Source organism: Stegostoma tigrinum, chromosome 4 (genome assembly GCF_030684315.1).
Source record: "Stegostoma tigrinum isolate sSteTig4 chromosome 4, sSteTig4.hap1, whole genome shotgun sequence".
In the NCBI taxonomy this organism is placed as follows: domain Eukaryota; kingdom Metazoa; phylum Chordata; class Chondrichthyes; order Orectolobiformes; family Stegostomatidae; genus Stegostoma; species Stegostoma tigrinum.
The window spans coordinates 10194554-10221057 of NC_081357.1; the positions used below are offsets into that span (position 1 = coordinate 10194554).

Below are 26504 nucleotides of genomic sequence, written 5' to 3' on the forward strand. Positions count from 1 at the left end.
GCTCCACTGACCAAGCTCTTCCAGTGCAGTCACAGCTCTGGCAGCTACCTGACAAATGTGTAAAATTGGCCACATACATTCTGCGCACAAAAAGCAAGACAAATCCAACTCGGCAAAACAGCACCCCAACAGTCAGCCAACTCTCAATGATCAGTAAAGTGATGGAAGGTGTCATCAAGTGTGCGCAACCAGGACCTGTGCAGTTTGGCCCTGGAGAGGAATTTGGAGGGGGGTGGTGTTCCATGTAGCTGCTGTCCTTGCCCTTCTAGGTGGAAGTGGGAGTGGGTTTGGAAGGTGCTGCCTGAGGATCTTTGGTGAATTTTTGCAGTGCATCTTGTAGAGAGTACACACTGCTGTGACTGAGTGTCGGTGGTGGAGGGATTGGATACTTGTGGATGTGGTGCCAATCAAGTGGGCTGCTTTATCCTGGATGGTGCTGAGCTTCCTGAGTGTTGTTGGGGCTGCACTCATCCAGGCAAGTGGGGACTATCTCACTCCTGATTTGTGCCTTGTAGATGGTGGACAGGCTTTAGGGAGTCAGGAAGTGAGTTATTCCCTGCAGTATTCCTAGCCCCTGACCTGCTCTTGCAGTCACTGTGTTAATGTGGTGAGTCGAACTGAACTTCTGGTCAATGGTAATAAAGAACAGAAAGAAGATCCTGGCAGGAGCGTGAGAGCTACCGGAATATCTATAGAAAATGTGAGACAGCTGAAAGGAGTTGGGATCGAGAATCTGAATAGAGTGGCCCCACCCATAGAGTCATACAACTAAGAAAAGGCCATTCAGCCCATCAGGTCTGCAATGACATGACTACGACTGAAAATGCACTAATGTTGACTTCCTGCATGTGTCCCATATGCTTGAACGTTATGATATTTGAAGTGCTCATCCAAATTTTTTTTAAAAGGTTGTAAGATTTCTGGCCTCCACTACTTCCCAAGGTAGTGCATTCCAGATTCCTACAACTGCTGAATGAAACTTTTCTCACCCCAAATTGCCTCTGAATCTAAATAAAAACCGAAAGAACTGCAGATGCTGTAAATCGGGAGCGAAAACAGAAGTTGCCGGAAAAGCTCAGCCGGTCTGGCAGCATCTGTGAAGAACAAAATCAGAGTTAACTTTTCAGGTCTGGTGACCCTTCCTCTGAATCTTCTGCCCCTTACCCTAAAACTATGCTATCTCCTGACTGAGCCTTAAACAAAACAGAACAGCTGCCATTATGAAGGAGTGAACTATTCAGCTCTATTCATCCTGTCCATATCCCTCATAATCCTGTACACCTCAATCATACTTTCCCCCCACGCCCTCAGTCTTCTGTACTCTAAAAGGAGACAATCCAAGCCTATCTAATCTCTCCTTCCAGCTAAATTTCTCTATTGCAGGCAATACCATGGTGAACCTCCTCTGTAACCTCCTCCATCCTTCCTGTAGTGAGGTGACTAGAACCGTACACAGTACTCCATTATAGGGCCTGACCAATGCTCCATACATCTTCAACGTTACTTCCTTGCTCTAATACTCTAAGACATGACTGATAAAAGCAAGTGCCACGTACACCTTTATCAGGGATCTGAGAATAATTACCCCAAGATCCTTCTGTTCCTCTAAGCTACCCAGTGTCCCGCCATTCATTAAATACTCCCTCTTCTCGTTTCTTACTCCAAAGCTCACACTGTTAAAAATACCACTTATCACTGGTCTGCCCAAGCAACCAACACATCTGTGTCTCTCCTTAACCTGTAACTACCTTCTTCACTATTTAACACTTTGAGAGACTTGGTGTCACCTGCAAATTTGCTTATCGTTCCTCCAACATTTTCATTTACACATATAACAAACAATAAGGGTCCCAGTAATGATCCTTGTGGTCGCCTCCTGAAGTCACTCAAACAGTGTCCTACCGCTACCCCTTGTCTCCTATTACTCAGCGAGTTTCTGCTGCATCTCGCCAGGGTTCCCTCAATTCCATGGTCTTTAAACCCTCTCAATCAGTCTCCCACGTGGGACCTTGTCAAAAGCTTTGCTAAAATCCATATCAACTATTCCCACTGAACTTCCTCATCCACACACGATCATGGTTTCGAAACAAAAAACGATCAAATGTGTTAGGCACAACCTCAGTCTGACAAAGCCAAGCTGCCTATCCTTAACTATCCCAAGTCTTTCCAAGTGGAGATTAATTCACTCCTTCATAATTTTCTCCAATATTTTCCCTAGCCCTGACTGAGATGCACGAGTCTGTAATTTCTTGATTCATCTCTACCACCCTTCTTACAGAGTGGAAACACATTTGCCATCCTCCAGTCCTCTGGCACTTCCCCTGTGGGCTTAAACATTTGTTCAGAGCCCCTACAACATCCTGCCTCACCTTCCACAGCAGTCTGGGACACAATTTATCCACTCCGAGGAATTTTTCTTTTTTTTCCCCCTTTTATTCATTTGTAGGATGAGGGTATCGCTGGCTAGGCAGCATTTATTGCCCATCCCTAATTGCCCAGAGGGCAGTTAAGAGTCAACCACATTGCTCTGGGGCTGGAGTTACATGTAGGCCAGACCAGGTAAGGATGGCAGTTTCCTTCCCTAAAGGATATCACTGAACCAGATGGGTTTTTCCAACAATCGACAAAGAATGATTAGATACTTAATTTCAGATATTTATTGAATTCAAATTCCACCATCTACCATGGCAGGATTCAAACCCAGGTCCCCAGAACATTATCTGCGTCTCTAAGTCTCCGATAATCTCTCCATTTCCTTTATCAAACTATGCAGGTTCTTTAACTCCCCCTCCCATTCTTCAGATGACATGCCCATCATGGGCCTCCTGCACTGCCACAATGATGCCACCCGAAGGTTGCAGAAACAGCAACTCATATTCCGCCTGGGAACCCTGCAGCCTAATGGTATCAATGTGGACTTCACCAGTTTCAAAATCTCCCCTTCCCCCACCACGTCCCTAAACCAGCCCAGTTCGTCCCCTCCCCCCACTGCACCACACAACCAGCCCAGCTCTTCCCCACCACCCACTGCATCCCAAAACCAGTCCAACCTGTCTCTGCCTCCCTAACCGGTTCTTCCTCTCACCCATCCCTTCCTCCCACCCCAAGCCGCACCCCCATCTACCTACTAAGCTCATCCCACCTCCTTGACCTGTCCGTCTCCCCTGGACTGACCTATCCCCTCACTACCTCCCCACCTATACTCTCCTCTCCACCTATCTTCTTTACTCTCCATCTTCGGTCCGCCTCCCCCTCTCTCCCTATTTATTCCAGTTCCCTCTCCCCATCCCCCTCTCTGATGAAGGGTCTAGGCCCGAAACGTCAGCTTTTGTGCTCCTGAGATGCTGCTGGGCCTGTGTTCATCCAGCCTCACATTTTATAATCTTGGAATTCTCCAGCATCTGCAGTTCCCATTATCTCTGAAATATCCTGATCCTGTTTTCAAGTTCTCATGCCCCCTTTTTGCTCTTCTACTGGTTTCTTAAGTTTGCTCCTGCACTTCCACCATCGCCAGAGATGAATTGCTTCCTTCTGACCTGTTAAACACCTTTCCCTCTTTCCTTATCCATTCCTGAATTGCCCTAGAGATATAGTTAGGGGAAAACAAACACCTCAGGACACAGTGAATGAGGCAGATCATTTTAATATCACATTAATACTTGTGGAATAGAAAACATTCACACATTTAGGTTACAGAGGATTGGTCAGAATTAAAATTATTCTCCAAGCTAAGCGTTCCAACAACCACACGACTTCCACAAAGTGTTGTCTCAATCCAGCTGAATTCCCGTTGGCGAAACTGGAAATGTTACTTCCAGCTCCCTATTAAACTTCCAAAATGACAGCCACAAATTTGAAGTTCATTTCAAACACGCACTTGTACACATATGTACACGCACACACGTATGTGCAAACAAAGTCAAACCAATGGAAACTTTTAGGAGAAAAGGCAAATAGTTAAGCTCCTTTCATATTCAAGCTCCATAAAGTGAGCTGAGGGACTGCTATGACCCACATTCTATGATAAAAGAGACAGTTTTGTACTGCTCTGTCAGTCAGTTATCTGTGGTGAACAGGAGGATCAGATTCCTCACTAGCTGTCACCCAATCCCATTTAACTGATCGTATTATGGAATAGGAATCTACTTCACAACCAAATGGGGATTCAGTTTTCTCTCGACAGACGCTGCTGGACCTGCTGAGTTTCTCCAGCTCGTCACTGGCAGTAGGTGGACATCAGCTCTCCAAAGCCCTGCCTGTGAAGGGTGGCCCTTTTTGCTAGAGATTGGTGCTCTTGAACTGAATGGCCTTTTCAGAGGGTCAACCACATTGCTGTGGGTCTGGACTCATATGGCGGCCAGACCAGGTCAAGCCAGCAGATTTCCTTCCCTAATGGCCATGAAGACCATAAGAGGTAGGAGCCAAAGTAGTCTATTCAATGAGATCATGGTTGATTTGATATAACAAGGTGTAGGGCTGGATGAACTCAGCAGGCCAAGCAGCATCAGAAGAGAAGGAAAGCCAACGTTTCAGGCCAAGACCCTTCTTCAGAAAATGGTTGATTTGATGATCCTGAACTCCACCTTCCTGCCTCTCCCCCCTTTCTCCCTGCCCACCCATAGCCCTCAAATCCCTTACTGAGCAGCCCATAAGACATTAATCAACCAATTTGGTTTATTCAACCAATAATAAGCGAACATGACTCAGCATTGCTTTTAATTCCTGGTCAAATTGAATTTAAGTTCTACCAGACACCCTGGTGGGATCTGAACCCATTTTCCCAGGATATTAGCGTAGGTTACTGCCTTAATAATCCAGGAACATCACCGTCAGCTCCCCTTACACCCTCAATTTACAGTTTGCCCACACTTAGACAGCACAATATCTCCCACCTTTTAACATCCAAAGGGAAGAACATTTATACAGGAAACAGGAAAGGATTAACTGGCTAAGTGCCTTTTCTAAACAAAAAAGAAATCAAAGACCCAGGGGTGAACTAAGAAGTCTTTCCAAAGAACAAAGAAAATTACAGGACAGGAACAGGCCCTTTGGCCCTCCAAAGCCTGCGCCGATCCAGATCCTCTATCTCAACCTGTTGCCTATTTTCCAAGGATCTGTATCCCTCTGCTTCCTGCCCATTCATGTATCTGTCTAGATACATCTTAAATGATGCTTTTGTGCCCATCTCTACCACCTCCGCTGGCAACGCGTTCCAGGCACCCGCCACCCTCTGTGTAAAGAACTTTCCACACATATCTCCCTTAAACTTTCCTCCTCTCACTTTGAACTCATGACCCCTAGTAATTGAGTCGCCCACTCTGGGAAAAAGCTTCTCGCTATCCACCCTGTCTATACCTCTCATGATTTTGTAGACCTCAATAAGGTTCCCCCTCAATCTCCGTCTTTCTGATGAAGAAAAGTTTTGGGAGAGTGGGAAAAGCAGAATCGGAGGCCATCAATAGAAGAGGGTTAGCAGGAATTCCAATTGGGAATTCAGGAAAAACCTCAATTTCAAAGAAAATGGGATATAAAATCTGAAGGCTTTGCGAATGCACAAAGCATTAGGCAGACCATACCTGGAAATTTATGAACAGTTTTGCACCCTTTATCTAAGGAAGGATACACTGACATTGGAGGTATTCCAGAGAACATCCACCAGGTTAACAACTGATATGAAGGACTGTCTTTTGGGGAGAGGTTGAGGAGCTTGGCCTTTTGTAACTGGAATATAACAGAACAAGTGGAAACCTTACTTGACTCTACAAGATTCTTATGGGAATTGGCAGGGTAGATGTGGATAGGTTGTTTTCCCTTGTCAGAGAGTCTCGGCCGAGAGAACATAATCTCAAAATAAGGGGTCACCCGTTTGAGACAGAGATAAGGAGGGATTTCCTTTCTCTGAGGGTCATGAATCTGTGGAATTCTGTACCACAGAAGGTTGTTGAGGCTGGATCATTCAGTACATTCAATTTGAGATAGATTTTTAATCAGTAAACAAGTCAAAAGGGTATTGGGGGGTGGGGGTGGTTTAGAAAGGCAGGGAAGTGAAGTTGAGGATTACCAGAACAGTCACAATCTCATTGAATGTCAGAGCAAACCAGATGTCACTTGGCCCAATTCTGCTGGTCTTACCCACACGGGGACTGCGATCAGAGGGACTGGTTTAAACGAGTGGTAGAGACGTATTTAAAGAGGAGCAAGGAGCGAGGGAGGGAGGAGCTGGTCTCTGAGGCTGATTTAGTTGAGAAAGGATGGGAGGCAATTGGAGGAGAACATTGACACCAATGTGGATTGGATGGGCTGAACGGCCTGTTTCTGTGCATCCCAAGTGATTCAAATGTAAAGGATGGCAGTGGACTTGGAAGTCTAGGGATCGACGGACATACCTCACTGCTCTGTAACTCTCACTCCGACAACGCACTGGAAGAATCTTCAGAAACTTAGAGAGTGCGCAATTCAGCAGTAAGATAATGGGCTGTGAATATTTGCCATGGCAGTAACATCAAGATTGGGAACCAGGAGTATTTGGAAATGTTGAAAATCTGCTCCAACTTTGAACACCAAGGCTAAAATCTCCCTGGGAATGTAAATCTCCTCATGGCTCTGACCTTCCCCATGTTAATACCCAGTGCTGTGACCAGAGGAGAGCACAGCTTCGCTCCCAATAAAACCATCACCACAATGTAGTGACACTCGACATTTCGTAGATTTTTGTTACACATTTGGTGTCTCGTACACGTTGACAAACAAACAAATTAAATTAAAACTGTAATTACCTAATCCAGAATCACGTCTCGAAGGGTATAATTACACACTGCTTCAGTAATTGTTCAGGAATTTAGCACCACTTATTTCAGTTCCAGGATTGTGTAGCACACAGGCACAGCTCTGCATGTGGGCTGGAGTGCTACCCCTGGAATTGGGAGAGCACAAAGGACAGTAGGTGTACAGATGGAGGTCCAGTGTGTCACAGACACACACACACACATATAACATACTCCTCCCTGTTGTGTGTAAGTGCACATGTGCTCAATGGCAGTAACAGGGAGGGGTGTATTAGTGGGGAGGTGATGATCCAAGGGTATTATCGCTGGAACCTCAGCTAATTTTCTGGGGACCATGTTTCAAATCCTGCCAGGGCATGTGGAGGAATGAGAACTCAACAAAACCCGGAATTAGGAGTCTAAAAGATGATCATGAAACCGCTGTCAATTGTCAGGGAAAAATGCAATTGACTCACTTTTCAGGGAAGGAAATCTGCCATCATCATCTGGTCTAGCCTACATGTGACTCCAGGTCCACAGCGATTTGGGCGACTCTCAGCTACCCCTGAAACGGCCTGGCAAGCCATTCAGTTGTATCAGCCTCAACAAAGAAATGAAACTGGACGGACTGCCTGGCATCGATCGAGAAAATCGGAAAAGACAACGGCAGAAACAGCTCTGTCGACCCTGAAAAGTCCTCCTCACTAGCGTCTGAGACCTAGCACCAGGACTGGAAAACCAGTCTCACAGACTGGTCAAGCAACAGTCTGACATAGTCACACTCACAGAATCATACCTTATAGGCAGTGTCCCAGACAACAACACCACCATCCCCGGATATCTGTCTTCTCCCACCATCAGTCAGGAGGGATGTGCCCTAGGAGCCCTCAGAGTTGACTCCAGATCCCATGAAGTCTCTCAGTTTCAACGTGGATGTTTACCACGCACCATCCTCTCTCAGCTGATGGATCGGTATTCCCCCACTGGAAAGGAGCACTGAAAGGTGGCAAGGGTACAGAATGTCCTCTGGTGGTGGTGGTGGGGGGGGGGGGGGTGCGATTTCAGCATGCCATGCATCTGTCCATGACAATATCGGTTCATGCCAAGGGGATGGTCCATCTCAGCCTCATTCGGTTGGCTCCAGCGTCACAGATGCGGGTCTTCAGCCATTTTGATTCACTCCACATGATATCAAGAAACGGTGGGAGACACTGGATACTTGAATGGCTACAGACCCTGGCAACCTTCCAGCGATAATGTTGAAGGCTTGTATTCCTGAACTTGCTACTCTCCAAGCTCGTCCAGTACAATTACAACACTGGCATCTATCAGACATCGTGGAAACTTGCCCAGGTTTCTCCTGAAAACAAAAAGCAGGACAAATCCAACTCAATTCCCGACTCTCGCTCATCAGTAAAGTGATGGAAGGTGTTATTAACAGTGGTACCTAGCAGCATTGACTCAGTGATGCCCAGTTTGGGCTCTGCAGGGTCATTCAGCTCCTGACCTCATTACAGCCTTGGCTCAAGCATGGACAAAAGAGCTGAATTCCAGAGCTGAGGGGAGAGTAACGGCCCTTGACATCAAGGCTGCATTCGACCGAGTGTGACATCATGGAGCCCTAGCAAAACCGGAATCAATGGGTATCAGGGGGAAAGCTCTCCAGTGGTTGGAGTCAAACCTGACACACAGGAAGATGGTCGTAGTTGTGGGAGGTCAATCATCTCAGCTCCAGGACATCTCTGCAGGAGTTCCTCAGGGCTGTGTCCTAGGCCCCATTCATTTTCAGCTGCTTCAATGACCTTCCCTCCATCGTAAGGTCAGAAGTGGAGATGTTCACCGATGATTGCACAATGTTCAGCACCATTCATGATTCCTCAGATCCTGAAGCAGTCCTTGTTCACATGCAACAAGATCTGGACAATAACCAGGTTTAGGCTGACAACTGGTAATATTCACACCACATAAACACCAGGCAATGACCATCACCAAGAAGAAAGAATCTAACCACTGTCCCTTGACATCCAATGGTGTTACCATCACTGAATCCCCCACTATCAACATCCTGGGGATCACCATTGACCAGAAACTCACTGGACTCACCACGTTAACAGATTGGCTACGAGAGCAGGCCGGAAGCTGGGAATACTGTGGCGGGGAACTCAACTCCTGGGTCCCCAAGCCTGCCCACCATTTACAAGGCACAAGTCAGGAGTGTGATGGAATACTCCCCACTTGCCTGGATGGGTGCAGCCCCAACAACACTCAAGAAGCTTGACACCGTCCAGGACAAAGCAACCCATTGGACACCCAGTAGCAGCAGTGTGTACTATCTACAAGATCCTCAGGCAGCACCTTCCAAACATATGACCACTTCCATCTAGAAGGACAAGAGCTGCAGATACATGGGAACATTACCACTGCAAATTCCCCTCCAAACCACTCATCATCCCGACTTGGAATTAAATTGCTGTTCCTTCACTCTCTCTGGGTCAAAATCCTGGGATTCCCTCCCTAATGGCATTGTGGGTCAACCCACAAGTACATGAACTGTAGCACTTCAAGATGACTGTTCAGCACTACCACCTTCTCAAGGATAATGATAAACAGGCAATAAATATTGATGCTGTGGGTGATTTTCACATTCTGTAAGCCAAATTAAAGCCTCATAATCCTGGGGGAGGAGAGAGGAGAGCTGAGGAAATAACACAGGGGTTGAAGGGATGGAGCAATAAATGAAGACAAACAGAGGTGAAGATAAAATAGAAGAAGCAGGGGAATGGATGGGGGTAGCAAATAGGAGAGGCCTGTTCTCACCCAATGATGACTATCATTTAGCCAAATCAGCAAAGAGAACGTCCGAATACACAGACAGTGGTGCGCTACACCTTCACTGCTCCTGCACAGAGCTGACCATGAGGAAGGACGACATACACAAGCACCAGCTCCTCTGAAACTTCACCCCTGACTCAGGGTATCCCATCCTGACCTGGTCAGAGAGGCTGTCTCACCTGCCCACGTGACAGAGCAGAAAAAGCGCCGAAGGACCACCAAGCCTGACCTGGGTGTGTGTCTCTGGGCCACGGTTCCGGCATCTGTGGAACGCTGGGGTCTTGCTCACTTCATATCCAACCTCAGGGTGGATTAGTTGATGGAGCCAATTACTGGAAAGAATGACAATTTCCAAGTCTCAGAGCTCCCCTATAATAGTTTCCAGCCCAACTAGCTCCTTCTGATGGGTTGTGGGAAATGCACTGTTAAAAAATAAAATACTGTCTCCAATAGGAACTTCTCCATCTCTCCTTATCTTTACTCAGAATGAACGCAGAAATGAGCAGGCTGCAGGACCAGAGAAAATCATGGAAATAGAAACAGGCAGACTGCCGGGAAGTGCAGGCAGGTCAAGGAAGCTCACTGGAAATGGAGACAACAGGATCTGGAGGGGGCCATTCAGCCCTTCAAAGCCTGCTCCACCATTCAATATGGCTGACCATCCATCTCAGTACCCTATTTTAATTTCGTCCACTTACCCATTAGCCTCAGCAACTACATCTAATCCTGTTTTGAAAGCATTCAACATTTTGGCCTCGACTTCTTTCTGTTGCAGGGAATTCCATAGGCTCACCACTTCATGGGTGAAGGGAGTTCTCCTCGTCTCTGCCCCAACTGGCTGAATCTTTGCTGTTGCTGACTGTGCCACCAGAACAGGCTATAGAGATTTGTCACTCGACATGTCTGTACAGTGAGAGTAACACTGCCTCTGTCTCACACCTTCATTACCATTCCCCACGGTTTTCAAAATCATTGCTCAGATCAGCTTCAATCCAATCAGATGTGTTTTGTGGACCTGTACAATCATTAGCCCCCGCTTCTGACAGACTCAGTAACAGCAGCAAGTTGTAAAACTCCAACCTGGGGCATGAGGTTGGCTTTCAACATCAGTGCGATCAGGGGCAGAAAACTCATACATCCTTCCAAATGAAGAAAGAAGAGATCAGCCAAGTTGGATTCTGGAACAAAACTCATACATCCTTCCAAATGAAGAAAGAAGAGATCAGCCAAGTTGGATTCTGGAACAAGTTGGATTCTGGAAGAAGAAAACCTTTAGAAAATGTTGTGAGCAAAGCGCATCAGCAAGCTGAAGGTTACCTTATTGGAACTGAACATGTTAATCTAACAAAACACTCTTTTTCCCTGCTTTCTGCCAATCGCCACTGAAAAGGAACCTGGAACAAAGGGACATTGAGCAGGGGATCCTTTGAGAGGCTGATAATTCCAGTTCATCTCAGCATCCCATCAACATGCATTGCCCTCTCCATGAAACAGCATTTATATCCATGTCATGTCCCCTTCAACCTTTCCCTGCACCAGTTGGAAAGCAAACAGGTACCTTGTTAAAACTTCTCCATTAGGTAAAACCATTAAAAGTCACAGAGGACCACAGATCTGCCCTCCCATTAGAGAGATGGGGGTGTGTCTGGTGGTAGTTTAACTGGAGCGTCACCAGGCCTTAGGCCAGGAATGGTGTTGGGGGAGGCGGGGGGAGGGAGAGAGACTGTGTTGGGGGTACAGGTGGGGAATAGGAGTCCTTTGTAGTAACCTCAACCAGTGTTGGAATTGACTGTTGGCATTGACTGCTAATATGCAGAGGGATCTGGGTGTGCAGGTCCACACATCACTGAAGGTGGGAGCACGGATAGATAAGACAGTAAAAAAGGCCTATGGCATACTTACCTTCATTGGTAGGGCCACAGACTAAAACAGTAGGCAAGTTATGCTGCAGCTTTATGGAACTTTAGTTGGGCTACGCTCCTTGCCAGGAGGATGTGGATTCTTTGGACAGCGTAGTATGGTTTACCAGGGTGTTGCCTGGTATGGGGGATTTTAGCTACAAAGAAAGGTTGGATAGACTGGGTTTGTTGTCACTGGAACACAGGTGGTGGTGGGGGCAACCTGACAAAAGTTTCAAAGATTGTAAATGGCATGGAGAGAGTGGAAAGTACGAGGCTTTTCCCCAGGGTGAAGGGATCAGTTACTAGGAGACATAGGTTCAAGGTGCAGTTTGGAGTGCAAGAGGGACGAAGTTTGAAATAGATGTGCCAGGCAGGTTCACAGGTCACACAAAGGGTGGGGAGTGCCTGGAATGAGCTGCCAGAGGAAGTGGTGGAAGCAAACACAAGAGCAGCGTTCAAGAGGCAGCGGGATGACGACATGAAGAGGAAGGGAATCGAGGGATATAGATCCTGTGAGTGATGACAGTGTTAGTGTGGAAGGGCAAAAAGTGACGGCTCAGGCTTGGATGGCCGAAGAACTGGCTCCTGTGCTATATGGTTCTTTGTTCTGTATCATTTGTCACTCAGCATCACAGGCCAGCCACGCAACCAGTTGAGCTAACCGATCCTTTCGGCTTCCATAATAAACAGAACCACAACCATATCCAATACAAAAATTACTCATAGGAAAGCACTTCTACGTCATGTACGAAGAAATTATTTGGAAAGGCACGTCCAACAAAGTGTAACACATCTTCAAAGAGTTCTTTGTAATCTAAGATCAAAGATGTGACAGGCTGGGAGTTTACAGAGGAGTCTTAAAGCAGCTAAAATGATCAAAGCCAGGTTCATTTTCAGTGGTTATATAAACTGGGGAAAGAAGAGACACTGAGTGATCAGGTGATAGACCAACTATTGCAAGGTCCAGGACAACAGCTGGCATTGGCAATTTTAGTTGGGAATGAAATAGGAACTGTTACTGAAATACAGAAAAATTGCTAACCATCTTTCCCTGTGCATGCATCCTGATGTTCCAGTTTACACATCTTAGCTGAACATTAAGCGTCAGATCAAAAGCAGCAGCGATTCAAGCATCTCCACCAGTCCTTTTCAATAAACTGTGCATCTCAGAGTAAACTGACATAATTACCACCCATAAAAAGATAGTCACATGAAGCAAACATTATCCCCAACCGTCCAAGGGCCGTGAAAAAGACTCACATTATCAAAATTGTTTCCATGCATAGACTAAAGATCCAAAATGCCCAAACGTACATACACCAGAATATGTTTACAAATATGTACATATAAATCCATCCTGGGTTGAAAATCTACGAAATTCATAGGCAAAAGTATTCTAACCGGTCATTTCTTGGCACTTTCACAAATATCTCTGAAGAATTCTTGTGCCTCCACTTGTATTTTTTTTGAGTCACCCGGATAGATGCCTCTTGCTTCCTGCAGAAATCCGTAAGGAGATTTGGACAGAATGTCCCGTCTGGGTCGGTGTCAGGGGGGAAATGCAGAAGGGAGGGAGCAGACTCAATGTTTATCAAGCGGAGCGGAGCGTGCATCTTGGAGAGAATCCAGAGAGAGAAAGCGTGTGTGTGTGTTCAGGAATAGTGAAGGACGAAGCAGCAACGAGTTACATCATCCATTTTCAATCAATCTGCCTCAATTTTCACCTAGATTAGAATTTCCCCTAAGTATTTACAGACATATTGATCCTTCTTTGACGCAAGGAGTTTTCACTCGGAAGAAACATAACATGCAAAGCATTGAGGAGTTAAATTGGATTTTGAGGCCTTACTCATCCTCAGTTTCCCAGATAGTCATTATTAACTACGTTTTTGAGGGCTCCCCAAAAAAAAGGACAAATGTCCACATACTAATTTTCCAAAGCACAAATTAATTCAGAATTTGTGCCCAGCGTACGTCAGAATTATCCATCCCAATTTTCTTTTCTTTTGAAAACGAGGACTGGGTTTAGTGCTTTGAATCCGAGTCTCGGACAGAAACATAAAAACAAAACAGACAACATTGTGTCCCTTGAATTTACGGGAAGGCCAGACCTGGGTCGCCAGTGGCTCCTGTTGGAGACAGTCGGCCATTGACAAAATGGCGGGTGTCACCATGGAAACAGTTGAAGAGAAGGTCGCTGCAGGTCAACCGAACGGGCAGTTCCAGAAAGTGGTGCGGGGTGTTACTGACCATGTTTATTTTTAACACCATTCCCCTTAATGTAGTTATAAATAATTGACAGAAAAACAAAGTCGGCCTGACATTTGGGCCTACTGGCACCCTGAAGCCTGAAGGCCCTCATGAACATCCTCGAGCCGCAGCTGCGAGTGGGAAACGGCAGGACAGCGACTGATCCTTCCACGGACGGAGTTACACTTGGTGAGGAATCCCCTGATCTCTGTAGCCTGCAGATAAAGGAAACATTTTTTTCTTGAAACAGAAGTCAGGTGCAAAAAGGAAGCCAGTTCTTCTCCCTACCCCTGGCTTCTCCCCTGACACTCATTCCCTTGGGCTCCAGGCACCTGCCCAGTCTTTCAACCATCTCATCCCTCCAGGCTTTGTTCTGTCAAAACAGGGGGAGAAAAAAAAAACATGGACGCAGCTATTCAAACAAACCATCCTCACATCTACACCTTCTGGGGGCTCACTAGCTGAGCCCACAGTGGATTCTGGGATACAAGACAGACCCAGGAAGTGCAGGGAAGAGCCAAGAACAAAGACCGGGAAGATAAAATACAACCAAATCCGGTGAAAATTACTATTTAGGACGTTATGGCGCAAGAGTCGGGCTGGTTCCTCCCAGTAAGCACAGTCACCTCAGCGCTAGTACCGGGAAATTATTCTTCACTGGGAATGCATGGTGGGAATAAAATGTCCGAGGAAAACCAAATGCGACATGGAGAAGGAACTGCACTCTATTTCTTGGTCGGTCAGTTGAAGTGAACTGAGCGACTGACCACCCTCTTCTCAGTGAGATTTGCGCTTGGCCATTGACACCTTCCATCTGCGTCCAGTGAATGTCCCGAAAGCAGCTTGTGTCAGTATCAATGGACCAGTGTAGGGCCAGTCGAGCCATTCTGGTAATGTGTATCGAACCCTCAAACACTGCTAAACACAAGACAGTTCAGAGAAACTCTGCCAAACAATACCAGAGTTACTGGGGCAGGTCCAAAGCCTGGTCAAAGGATGTGTTCTGATGCAACCCTGGAGCAGGTGGGGTCAAACCCAGGGCCTCCTGGTTCAGACACAGGGACACTACCACTGCGCCACGAGAGCCCTCAAACCAGGGGGATTCCAGAATTTCAGAACTAGGCACGTGGGTGGGCAGGGACAACAGCAGATTTTTTTAAAAAAACAAAAAAAAAAAAAAAAAAAAAAAAAAAAAAAATCGGGAACGCCACACGAGGCCAGAGTCGGGACAGCGCAGAAATCCGAGAGGATTGTCGGACAGAGCTCAGCATGGGAGATTGGGAAGGGCAGAGCGAGGCTTTGGACAGCGGTGCGGAAGTAATATAAATCATTTAAAACATACTTCCTGCGCCTTGGACTGAAATGAAAACAAAGGGGAGTGTGCAAACCCCAACAGCATTTAACCGAGAGGGAATTGAGAGACTGATCTGGATCTCTCCCTGATAAACAAAGTGGGGGGGGGGGGGGGGGGGCTCCCGTACAATAATCTGATATCAGTACCACCCCACCCCAACACCATCCCTCAAAATGCACCATGGAACCCCCACCACGCCCACCTCACCCTTCCCTCTGCGACTGGACCATCAGGGAAGGGAATCTGTGACTTGCAGCTTGCACTTACTGGCTAGGATGACCATGTCCATTCCCCAGAATATGCTCATGATCCAGCCCACCATCACCACCGCTGTGAGGATCTGAATGAGGGCCGCAGCCACGTTGAGAAGGAAAACACAGCACATGTGACGGTTTGGCAGGTCTGTCCGCGCCCCACACAGCACCACGAAGGCTGACACAAAGGTTCCTGGGGGACAACAAGGAGCAAACAAAAAAAATAATAAAACCCACACCCCCACAGCCCCTGTTCACTGTCAAATGGGATAGTGCGGCCCACTGAGCGGTTCAGACATACCCCCAACCACTTGGAGCTGCCCTTCCTTAAAGGTAAAAGGGACCTACAACTGAGGAAGCAATTTTTTTGCTAGAAGCATGGCATTCCAACCGGAACTCCATCAACAAACACATTGATTTGGAGCCCATCTACCATCCCCTGAGAAAAAGAACAGGAAATGACATCACCAACGCAGGAAATGACATCACCAACCCAAGGAAACCTAACCAGATAAATAGAAAGCGGAACATAACACCAGCGCTTCGTCGGAGGCTCACTGATGATGTTACCTAGAATGGTGACGAAACGTCTGAAAACTAACCTTCCAGCTCAGCGAGCAAACTCACATCCAGAACCTCAACCTGAGCTGCAAATCTTCTCAAAAACTCGCTACTTCTGTTCATGTAACCTCCCTGTTCTTGTAGTCCACGCTTCAGCTAAGAAAGTGAAGTATCCCATATGCACTTTAATGCCTTGATAACCAGTCTTTCTACAGCCCTACTACCTTCAGGAACCTGTAAATACAAACACCAAGATTCCTGACATGAAAATTTAAGTTGCTGGGAGAGCTTAGCAAGTTTGGCAGCATCTGTGAAGAAAACAAGCAAAAAAAAACCCAAGAGTTAACATTTCGGGTCCTCAGTTCTGAGGAAGGGTCACCAGACCCAGAATGTTAAATCTTGTTTCTTTTCTTCAGATGCTGCCGGACCTGCTGAGCTTTTCCAGCACTTTCTGCTTTTGTTCCTGACTTACAGCATCCGCAGTTCTTTCAGTTTTTATTTAAGACTCTCCTGATCTTTGGTACTTCTAGGGATCTTACCAATCATTGTGTAATCTGATTAGCCCTCCCTCAGTGCACTACCTCTCAGTGTTCTGGGTTGAGTTCGATTTGCTACTCATTTGCCCAGCTGGCTAGTCAGTGGTATATTCCTGCAGTTTATCCTCATCAGTTATCTTAAGACCATAAGACACAGGAGCAGAAATTAGGCCATTCAGCCCATCGAGTCTGCTCCATCATTCAATCATGGATGATAAACTCTTCAATCCCAATCCCCCACTTTCTCACTGTAACCCTTGATTATCTCTTCCAATTTTCATGTCATCAGTAACACCTCCTGATCATATCCCTTATACTTAAGTCTAAATCCTGAACATACACCATCAAGAACAGAAACCCAGTGCCAAGTCATGCAGAACCCCAGTGAAAATGGACGTGCAGTATTTGAAATACCCTTCTCCAATTAGCCTTTGGGCCAGTTTTGGCAAACTTCTAGAATACCATGTTCTCTTACTATTTTGATCAAGCTGAAGTGAGGGCCCTTACCCAAAGCTTTGCCAAATTGCATATAGACCATGTTAAATGTACTACCCTCATCAACACTCTGGGTAACTTCCCCAAAAAAGTATATCAAGTTTGTCAAACATGACCTTCCCTTAACAAATCAATGTTCTATGTTCTGACTATCCCTGATTAAACCATGTCTCTCAAGTGCAGACATGTTCTGTCTCTCAGAATTCATACAAACTTCCCCAGCCCTACGGTTAGGCTGACCAGCTTGTGTGTTTCTGGTCTATTCCTTAATGTTTCTATTAATAACGGGGCAATGTTAGAAGTCCTCCAGTCTTCTGGTATCTCACCCATGACCAGAGAGATGATCTGAAATTACTGCCAAAATGAATGCACGGATTACGTCTATGGTCCCAAATGAGGCTTTGCTCTTTCCCCAGTAAATCTTTTGATCTTTATGGACAAAAAAAACCTTAAATTTTTCTTTATACTGCTTGCCAATACTTTATCATGCAATGGCTGAGCTGGTCTAATTTTGTTCAGAAGTTTTCTCCCACCCTCTACTCTGGTAAGGGACCTGCTGTTTTAAGCCCATAAGCTCCTCTTTATCCTAATCTTTAAGTCTCTTTGACATCCAGGTTCTCCAGTCTTGGAACACCTTTGCTCCTGATGTGAACATATTTGTTCTGAACTCTCACTATTTCCTCCTTGAATGCCTCCTATTTCTCTGGCCGTTCTAGCTGCAATTAGTTGCTCCCAGTCCAACTGGGCCAAATTGTATCTTGCTTCAGTAAAATTAGCCTCTCTCTTTCATCCCTGGCACATCATTATCCATGACTGTCCTAAATATAACTGAGTTATGGTCATCATCTCCAAAAATGCTCCTCCTTATCTCCCCGAAACCCAATAACCCAGGCTCATTTCTGAATATTAGGTCCAGAACTGCACCCCCACCCCGCCACCGTATTTGTTGGACTTCCTATCTACTGGGTAACAAAGTCTTCCTGGATGCAATCTAAGAATTTCGCTCTCTCCCTATCTCGCACACTAAAATGGTTCCATTTAACACATGAATAGTTAAAATGCCCTAGATTACTGCCTTATTATTCTGACACTTCTCTAAAATATGGTTACATATTCTATCTACATGTAGCATGTAGACTGCAATGATTCAAGAAGGCAACTCGCCACCACTTTCTCAAAAGGCAACTAAGAGCAGGTAATGCATGCTAGACTAGATAGCGATTCCCACGTCCCACCAGTAATTTATTTTCTTTTACATATTTGATCTTTTATCTCTCCCTGACTAGAGGGAGCCTGTAGTATACACCCAACAATGTGTTTGTCCCTGTTCTGAGATATTACTTCTACACATTTGATTTCATTTTGACGATCCTTCCAAAACGTCATCCCTTTTCATAACTTCAATTGATTCCTTGATCATTATTGCGAACTCCCCATCCCATCTATCTCCCCTTCTGCCTCGTCTCAATCCCCAAGAATATGGAGCTGTCAATCATACCATCTTTCAGCTAAGTTTTGCTCATAGCTGTGGTATTACACTCCCAAATGCCTATCTTATTCCCCAGGCTCCTTGCATAAAAATAAACTCTATTTAGCCTTGTTAAACTAATTCTGTCTCACCAAGCCTGTGTTGCCTCCACATTCTTGACTGGCTGATCAGCATTTTAACTTCTAATTCCCTCTCAGTTTCAGTCCCCTCTGAAATCTGATCCCGTTCCTGTTCAGGTGTAATGCATCCAACTTACAGGGGTCTCACTTCCTCCAGAAATCGCCTCAAAGCCTCAGGAATCTAAAGCCTTCCCTCCTGCTCCAAACTCTTCGGCCACACATTCATCAGCTCCTTCGTGGTGTTGCTAGGCTCCCTACTGCACGGGACCTAGAAATCATGAACTTTGACAGTTTCAAGTAGTCGTGAAGTCTTTGATGTGTGGCTATAAATACAAATGCTTGTTTTTATAAGGGATCAAGTACTTAAACACTTTCTCCCCTCCTCCACTCGCAGTTGTGGCACTTGGTCCTTTTGATGGGATTGCAGGAGTCAGGAATTTTCCCAATGATGTGCTCCTGGTCTAGGAGCAGAAATCCAGGACCCTGGTATCCATTTTCTGCCTTAGCCATGCCCCTACCTCCAGCTGTAAGATCCCCATTGGGACCTTATTCCCTCATCCTCAACCACCTCCCTTTAATCTTTAGGCACCTACAGGATAGTAAACTTCAAAACAGCAGTTGGATAAATACTGGTACATTTTTCATTTGCAATGCCATTAGAAAGGAATAGGGGAGTCAGATTAATTGGATCATTCTGTCAGAGCTGGGACACAATCCTGGCCTCACTCTGACCGTATGATTTGAGTCTCCCTACCACATACAATTTCCCAGACTCCACGATAAAGGACACTTTGGGTAGATTGGGAAAATGACCATGAGAAAGGCAGGCAGTCATCTTCACCCATAAAGGACAGCGCCATTAATAAAAATTTGAAGGAAGTACTAAAAACAGGGTGTGGGGGGGGGGGGGGGGGGAAGAGAGGGACAGGGAATTTGAGTTGAAGATTTGAACCATAAACTTCACAGGGGTTGCAGGTGTCAGTGAAGGGTATCACAACATGGAATCCTTGCTAACTCAAAAGTTACAATAAAACTCTACAAAACTATAGCATCTCCAAACACCATCCCATTCTCAGTTTGCCCAGGTGATATCACTCAGTAAGTTTTCTCTTGCCCGTTAGCTCCAATCTCTTGTACTGAATCTTCAATGGCATGGTTTCAATTTTGTAACCCTCTATAAATCATCTTCACTGTGCAATGGTGGGGATCACACTCGATGCTGCCAACACTTCTCTCTGCTTTATTCTGCCTTTCCCATCTCTACCTGCAATATTCAACTTCTATTCCTGATCACATTTAATTTCAGCCAAGCCAAGCCAAAATGGGATCCACCACTCTTGGAAAGTTGGTTTCTGCCCCTCTGATGTAGTCACCATTTCACAACACTGGCTCACCATCCCTGTAGTATAACAGTTCAATTTTAAGTTTTGGTCTCCTTATTTGAGGAAGGATGTTCTGGCTATGGAGGGAACGCAGTGAAAATTTACCAGACTGATTCAGAGAATCATACAGCACAGAAACAGACCCTTCAGTCCAACCAGTTCATGCCAAACATAACCCCAAACTAAACTAGTGCCACCTGCCTGCTCCTTGGCCCATATACCTCTAAACCTTTCTTATTCATATACCGATCCAAATGTCTTTTAAACATCCACATCCACCACTTCCTCTTTCCACATGCGAAACACACTCTGTGTAAAACATTTGCCTCTCGTCTTTTTTTAAAAATCTTTCTCTTCTCACCTTAAAAATGTGTCCCCTAGTCTTGAATTCCCACATCCTAGGGAAAAGATACCTATCGTTAACTCTATATCTACATCTCTCATTATTTTATAGCCTTCCATCACAGGTCACCTCTCCGACACTCCAGTAAATAAAAAGTCCCAGCCTATCCAGCTTTTCTTTATACGTCAAACCTTCCACACCTGGCAACATCCTGGTAAATCTCTTCTGAGCCCTCTCCAGCTTCCTAGTACCCTTCCCATAACAGGGCGACCAGAACTGGACACGGTATTCCAGAAGAGGCCTCACCAACGTCCTGTACAACCTCGACATGACGCCCCAACTCCTGTACTCAAAAGGACTGAGCAATAAAGGCAAGCGTGCCAGCCGACTTTTTAACCATCCTGTCTCTGTGTGACGCAAACTTCAAAAAATTATGTTCCTGAGCCCCTAGGTGCCTCTGTCCTACAACACTACCCAAGGCCCTGTCATTAATTGTAAAAAGCCCTGCCCTTGTTGTACCAAAATGCAATACCACACATTTATCCCGACTGAACTCCATCTGCCATTTTCAGTCCACTGACCCATTTGGTCAACATCTCTTTGTAATCTTAAAAAAAACCTTCTTCACTGTCTACAATGCCACCAACTTTTGGTGTCATTCGCAAACTTAGTAACCATGCCTCCTATATTCTATCCAAATCATTAATATAAGTGACAAACAGAAGAGCACCCATAACCAAGATAGTGGGAACTGCAGATGCTGGAGAATCCAAGATAACAAAGTGTGGAGCTGGATAAACACAGCAGGCCAAGCAGCATCTCAGGAGCACAAAAGCTGATGTTTCGGGCCTAGACCCTTCATCAGAAAAGGGGGATTGGGAGAGGATTCTGAAATAAATAGGGAGCGAGGGGGAGGCGGAATGAAGATGGATTCTCCTCTATCCAACCACCTATCTTCTCTATCCATCTTCAGTCTGCCTCCCCCTCGCTCCCTATTTATTTTAGAACCCTCTCCCCCTCCCACTTTTCTGATGAAGGGTCTAGGCCCAAAACGTCAGCTTTTGTTGTCCTGAGATGCTGCTTGGCCTGCTGTGTTCATCCAGCTCCATATTTTGTTATTTAGGATCCAGAACCGATCCCTATGGAACACCATTGGTCACAGGCCTCCAGCCTGAAATACAACCTTCCACCATTTCCCTCTGTCTCCTGTGATGGCAAGACCGATGTATAAGGAGAGACTGGATCGTTCAGACTATATTCACCAGGGTTGAAAAAAGAGTGAGGGAGGATCTCATAAAAGCTTGTAAAATTCTAACAGGACAAACACAGGATGGCAGCTCTTAATGCCTAGGGCATCCCAGACAAAAAGTCATAGCTTAAGTATATGGGGTAAACACTTTTAGAGCAAGTTGAAGAGAAATTTCTTCTCCCAGTGAGGAATTCACTACCACAGAACGTGGCTGAGGCATAAACATTGAATGTTTTCAAGAAGAAGTTAGATGCAGTTCTTGAAACTAAAGGGATCAAAGAGCATGAGGAGAAAGTGGCAACAAGCTACTGAGTTGACCAGCCATGATCATATCGAATAGAGCAGCAGGCTCGATGGGCTGAATGGCCTACTTGAAATCCTGTTGTGCCTCTGTTTCTATGGATTATAGTGTAATATGACATGGTTTTTATTTGGAGGAGTGGATGCTACACTCCAAACACGAGGAAAATGTCAATCTATAACACAGAGCATTAACACGCCATGCGTTACCTTAAACAGTTGCCCTGGCCCTACCTTGACCTTAATGGATAACTTTCACTCTGGGATCCATAAGACCATAAGACATAGGAGTGGAAGTAAGGCCATTCGGCCCATCAAATCCACTCCAACATTTAAATCCTGGCTGACGGGCATTTCAACACCACTGCACTCTCCCCGTAGCCCTTGATTCCTTCTGAGATCAAGAATTCGTCGATCTCTGCCTTGAAGGCATCCAACGCCCCAGCCTCCACTGCACTCTGTGGCAATGAATTCCACAAGCCCACCACTCTCTGGCTGAAGAAATGTCATCTCATTTCAGTTTTAAATTTACCCCCTCTAATTCTAAGGCTGTGCCCACGGGTCCTAGTCTCCCCACTTAACGGAAACAACTTCCTAGTGTCCACCCCTTCTAAACCACACATTATCTTATAAGTTTCTATTAGATCTCCCCTCAAACTTCTAAACTCTAATGAATACAATCTCAGGATCCTTAGCCGTTCATCATACATTAAACCTACCATTCCAGGGATCATCCGTGTGAATCTCCACTGGACATGCTCCAGGGCTAGTATGCCCTTCCTGAGGTGTGGGGCCCAAAATTGGACACAGTATTCTATATGGGACCTAACTAGAGCCTTATAAAGCCTCAGAAGCACATCGCTGCTTTTATATTCCAACCCTCTTGAGATAAACGACAACATTACATTTGCTTTCTTAATCACAGACTCTACCTGCAAGTTAACCTTTCGAGAATCCTGGACCAACACTCCCAGATCCCTTTGTACTTCTGCTTCACGAATTTTCTCACCATTTAGAAAATAGTATATATCTGTATTCTTTCTTCCAAAGTGCAAAACCTCACATTTACTCACATTGAATTTCATCAGCCATTTCCTGGGCCACTCTCCTAAACTGTCTAAATCTTTCTGCAGCTTCCCCACCTCCTCAGTACTACCTGCCTGTCCACCTATCATCGTATCATCGGCAAACTTCGCCAGAATGCCCCCGGTCCCTTCATCCAGATCATTAATATATAAAGTGAACAGCTGTGGCCCCAACACTGAACCCTGCGGGACACCACTCGGTTACCATTCTGAAAAAGAGCCTTTTATCCCAACTCTGCCTTCTGTCAGATGCTCCAGAGTGATTGACTCCATTGAGAGGAATTTGTTTTCCCTATGAGGATCATTAGTCTTTTGGAACAGTGTTCCACAGAGAGTGGTGGGGCAAGGCCATCGGCTATGTTAAAGGTAGACATGGACAGACCGTCACTGAGCAAGAATCACAAGGGAGTCAAAAAGCTGTTGGAGGACGGGGTGCAAAATAAGTCACATCCACAGTTGAGCTGGATGACTGAGCGGGTTAGAGGGGCTGAATGGCTTACTGCTAACTCTTAAAACTTACATAGCCGCTTCATTGTGACTGTCACAATAATGTAGCATACAACAATATCGCACAAACAACTGAGTAATTTGACCATCTTTAGCCTGGCCATCTCCACCTACTATTTTCTTTAGGAAAAAAAAGAGTGCTCCTTCTAAAACAAAGATGATAAAAATAAATACAATGACAGCTTCTAATCCAAAACAGTTTTGGCATTTGGTGCAGAGGCCTCTGAAGGAGACAGTTTCCCATGGGAACGTCCTGTTCTGGGTCACCACTAAGCTCCAGTGAGAATCTGTGGGGAAAGAAGATGAAGGAATGCGTCTAACCTGCCAAAAAGAAAAAGGCAGCAGCACATAGTTACATAATTCCATTTTAGGTCAATTTATTTCACAGCTGGGACTTGCTCGAGAACTCCCTTGCCAACATTTGTGGACCAAAAGTGATTAAAACAATGCCTAGCTATTTTTTTTAATAAATAAAAAGCAATTTCGCTCCCCCTTTCCCTCCCACCTCAATGGACTTGATCTTACATTCCCCTTTTGGTGAAGTCAGACATTTGCCCAGATTTTTGGTGGGCTTTTCAGCGCAAGGCCCAGTCAATTTTCTCACCAAACATGCCTCGGTTGTAACCTACTGCGCCCACTCCCCCCCGCCCCCCGCCCATTTCCCCCGTCATCACTAACCCTCTGGGCTGCCTGCTTCCTCGTGTGGGTCACCCCCCCCCGTCTACCTTTCGTCTCTCTCCGTCCCTGCCTCGCTCTCACTCCAGGAGGAAAACAGCCCACCATTGGGTAAAAAGACTCAAAGTTTGCCCAATATTCACGCCCCCGCCCCCCCCCAAACCTGTGTAACTGTCCCAAGGACTGATTGAGTGCCCAAGCCACTCGACGGAGACTGTTCTTCAGTAACTGTGCCAGGATCCGCACCCCCTCCCCCCCCCCTCCCATCTACCAGGGCAAGTTTCCTGGCTTTGTGTCTCCACTCAACAGCACGAACACTCAGTGAACTTGGTACCTCTGGCTGAGGAGATAAAGTAGGCAAAGGCAAGGCAAAACAGGGATACGCGAGCATCTAGGCAGGCTTCAAGTGAGGGAATGCTCCGAGAGCAAGCAAACAGGCCAGAGATGCCCTCGTTGCAACGATAGCCACTGCCGCAGCCCAAGGTGTGCCATTGAAATGTTGAAGTGTCCTGCAAGTGGATCAGAGATATGCCATGAGAGCTCTCAGACTGGCACACGCTAGATATTACTAACTGTGGGCAAGGAGGTATTGCTGCCCAATGTCTAACAAGGAGATCCACACATCACAGGAGCACAGGTAGGCCATTCAGCCCATCTACCCTTCTCCAACATCCAATGAGATGGTGGCTGATCTGATTATCCTCAACTCCACCTTCCTGCCTTTTCCCCTTAACCCTCAATTCCCTCACTGATCAAAAATCTAGCGAAAAGTGAGCGGTGCTAGGTCTGACTGCCGCTTTGTGTTTTCTCGCAGTGCAGCTTGGGTGACATGCTTCCGAAGGTGGGAAGCTGAATATTGATGGGGCGAGTTGTGCCATGAATAAGGAGATGGCGTGGAGGTGCCAGTGTTGGGCTGGGATGGACGAGGTCAGAAATCACAGTACACCAGGTTACAGTCCAACAGGCTCACTTGAAAACACAAACTTTCCGAGTGTCACTCCTCGTTCGGGTGCTGATGTACCCGTTTGATATTACCCCTCTCGCTAACACCTGAAGAGAGAGGAAGGCTCTGAAAAGATGGCGTTTTCAAATGATCCTGTAGGCCAATAACCTGGTGTTGGGTGATTTCTGACCTTGCCCGTTAATAGGGCATTTAACAAGCTCCAAACCTCTAAATTGACTACTCACTGCTGCCCAAAAGAGAAACTCCCCATACCATTTATCAAGGGCATGTATGAAAGGAGGAGCGACTACTCCCAAACTTGGGGTAGGCCCTCATGAGACCCCTCATGATGTAACAAACATCTATATAATCTGATATTTGATGATTAAATCTCTCATATTAAAGTTGATTTTTCTCTGTCCCTCCTCTGTAGCTATAACACTATTCAGCATTATTACCCTCACTTCATTACCTAAGGTCTGACTTGCCTTTATGATTTAGCATGCAAAACTCCAGCACGTGACAATAATAAAGCAAATCAAAAAGAAAAAAAAAAGTTTCTCTCTATTGTACCACCCCTGGCCTCTCGCTCTGGGGAAGAATCTTCCATTTTGACACTATCTTTCACGGTGACAGGGCTCCCAAAATGCAGCATGGCCAACAGGGTGCCCCAGGAGACTGTCACCGTCCTACCGAAAACCCTTTAATATCCTTCAGGGATTTTGAATCTTGTTCTCAGTCGAATTCCACACCAACAAGGCTGACTCCGAACTGCGCCCTGACGTGGCCCAAGAATTCATAACCCAAACCAGGGCGCTGGGGAAGAATGTGCGCCAAACTCGGCTTGCATTCCAATTTAGAAAAGAACAGCTCCACTTCAACTCTGAAACTTGCTCGTCCTCAGCTCCAAGCAGCTCCTGCTGCTGACTCGGCACTGATTCATCGGTGTCCTGTGCTGTTGTCAATCTGCAGAATGCATCACACAAGGTAGCTGCCGATCTTCACAGTCACAGCTCTCTTCTAAGCAAAGCAGGCTTTTTTTGTTCCGGAATACTGCCAGGGTGTAGCCCCCGCCCCAACTCCTAAACCTTACTGGCTGGGTTCATCCTACACTGTGGCCAGGGGACTTCATTGTCTGTTCTATACGGACATCTTGGCCACCTCAGCCCCTCGGGCCTGTTCTGTCATCTGGCTCGACTGTGGCTAATCTCTACCTCATGAGTCTCTTCTCTAATCGATCCAGAAAATCATTTGCAAATTCTGAAAGCCGTCCCGGAATATTTTGGAGGAAGACAGCTCCTGATTCCCAACAGCATTTTGGGTGAAATATTTCCATTTTCCCCATTCTGTAGCCTTGACCCTTATTTTAAGATGACATCATGCTGGCTGCTGTTTCTTGGTCCATCATGGTAATCTCTTCATTTGCAATACCTTCATTAGATTTCCACCACTACTCCTCTTTCCC

General features: G+C 46.0%; 1 protein-coding gene across 2 annotated transcripts in view; it reads right to left on the bottom strand.

Annotated features, from left to right (window-relative positions):
• Positions 1-3636: 3636 nt before the first annotated feature.
• Positions 3637-26504, bottom strand: part of stum (stum, mechanosensory transduction mediator homolog) — a 45680-nt gene continuing 22812 nt past the window's right edge. The window contains exons 2-3 of one of the 2 annotated variants that reach the window (XM_048531187.2): positions 15369-15548; positions 3637-13962 (exon numbers count right to left, since the gene is read on the bottom strand). In XM_048531187.2, coding sequence (XP_048387144.1) covers positions 13928-13962; positions 15369-15548 — 215 coding nt within the window. In that variant the 3' untranslated portion in view covers positions 3637-13927. Of the gene's footprint in view, positions 13963-14051; positions 14121-15368; positions 15549-26504 lie in introns of those variants that run through there. The other variant, XM_059645158.1, reaches the window with a different exon arrangement.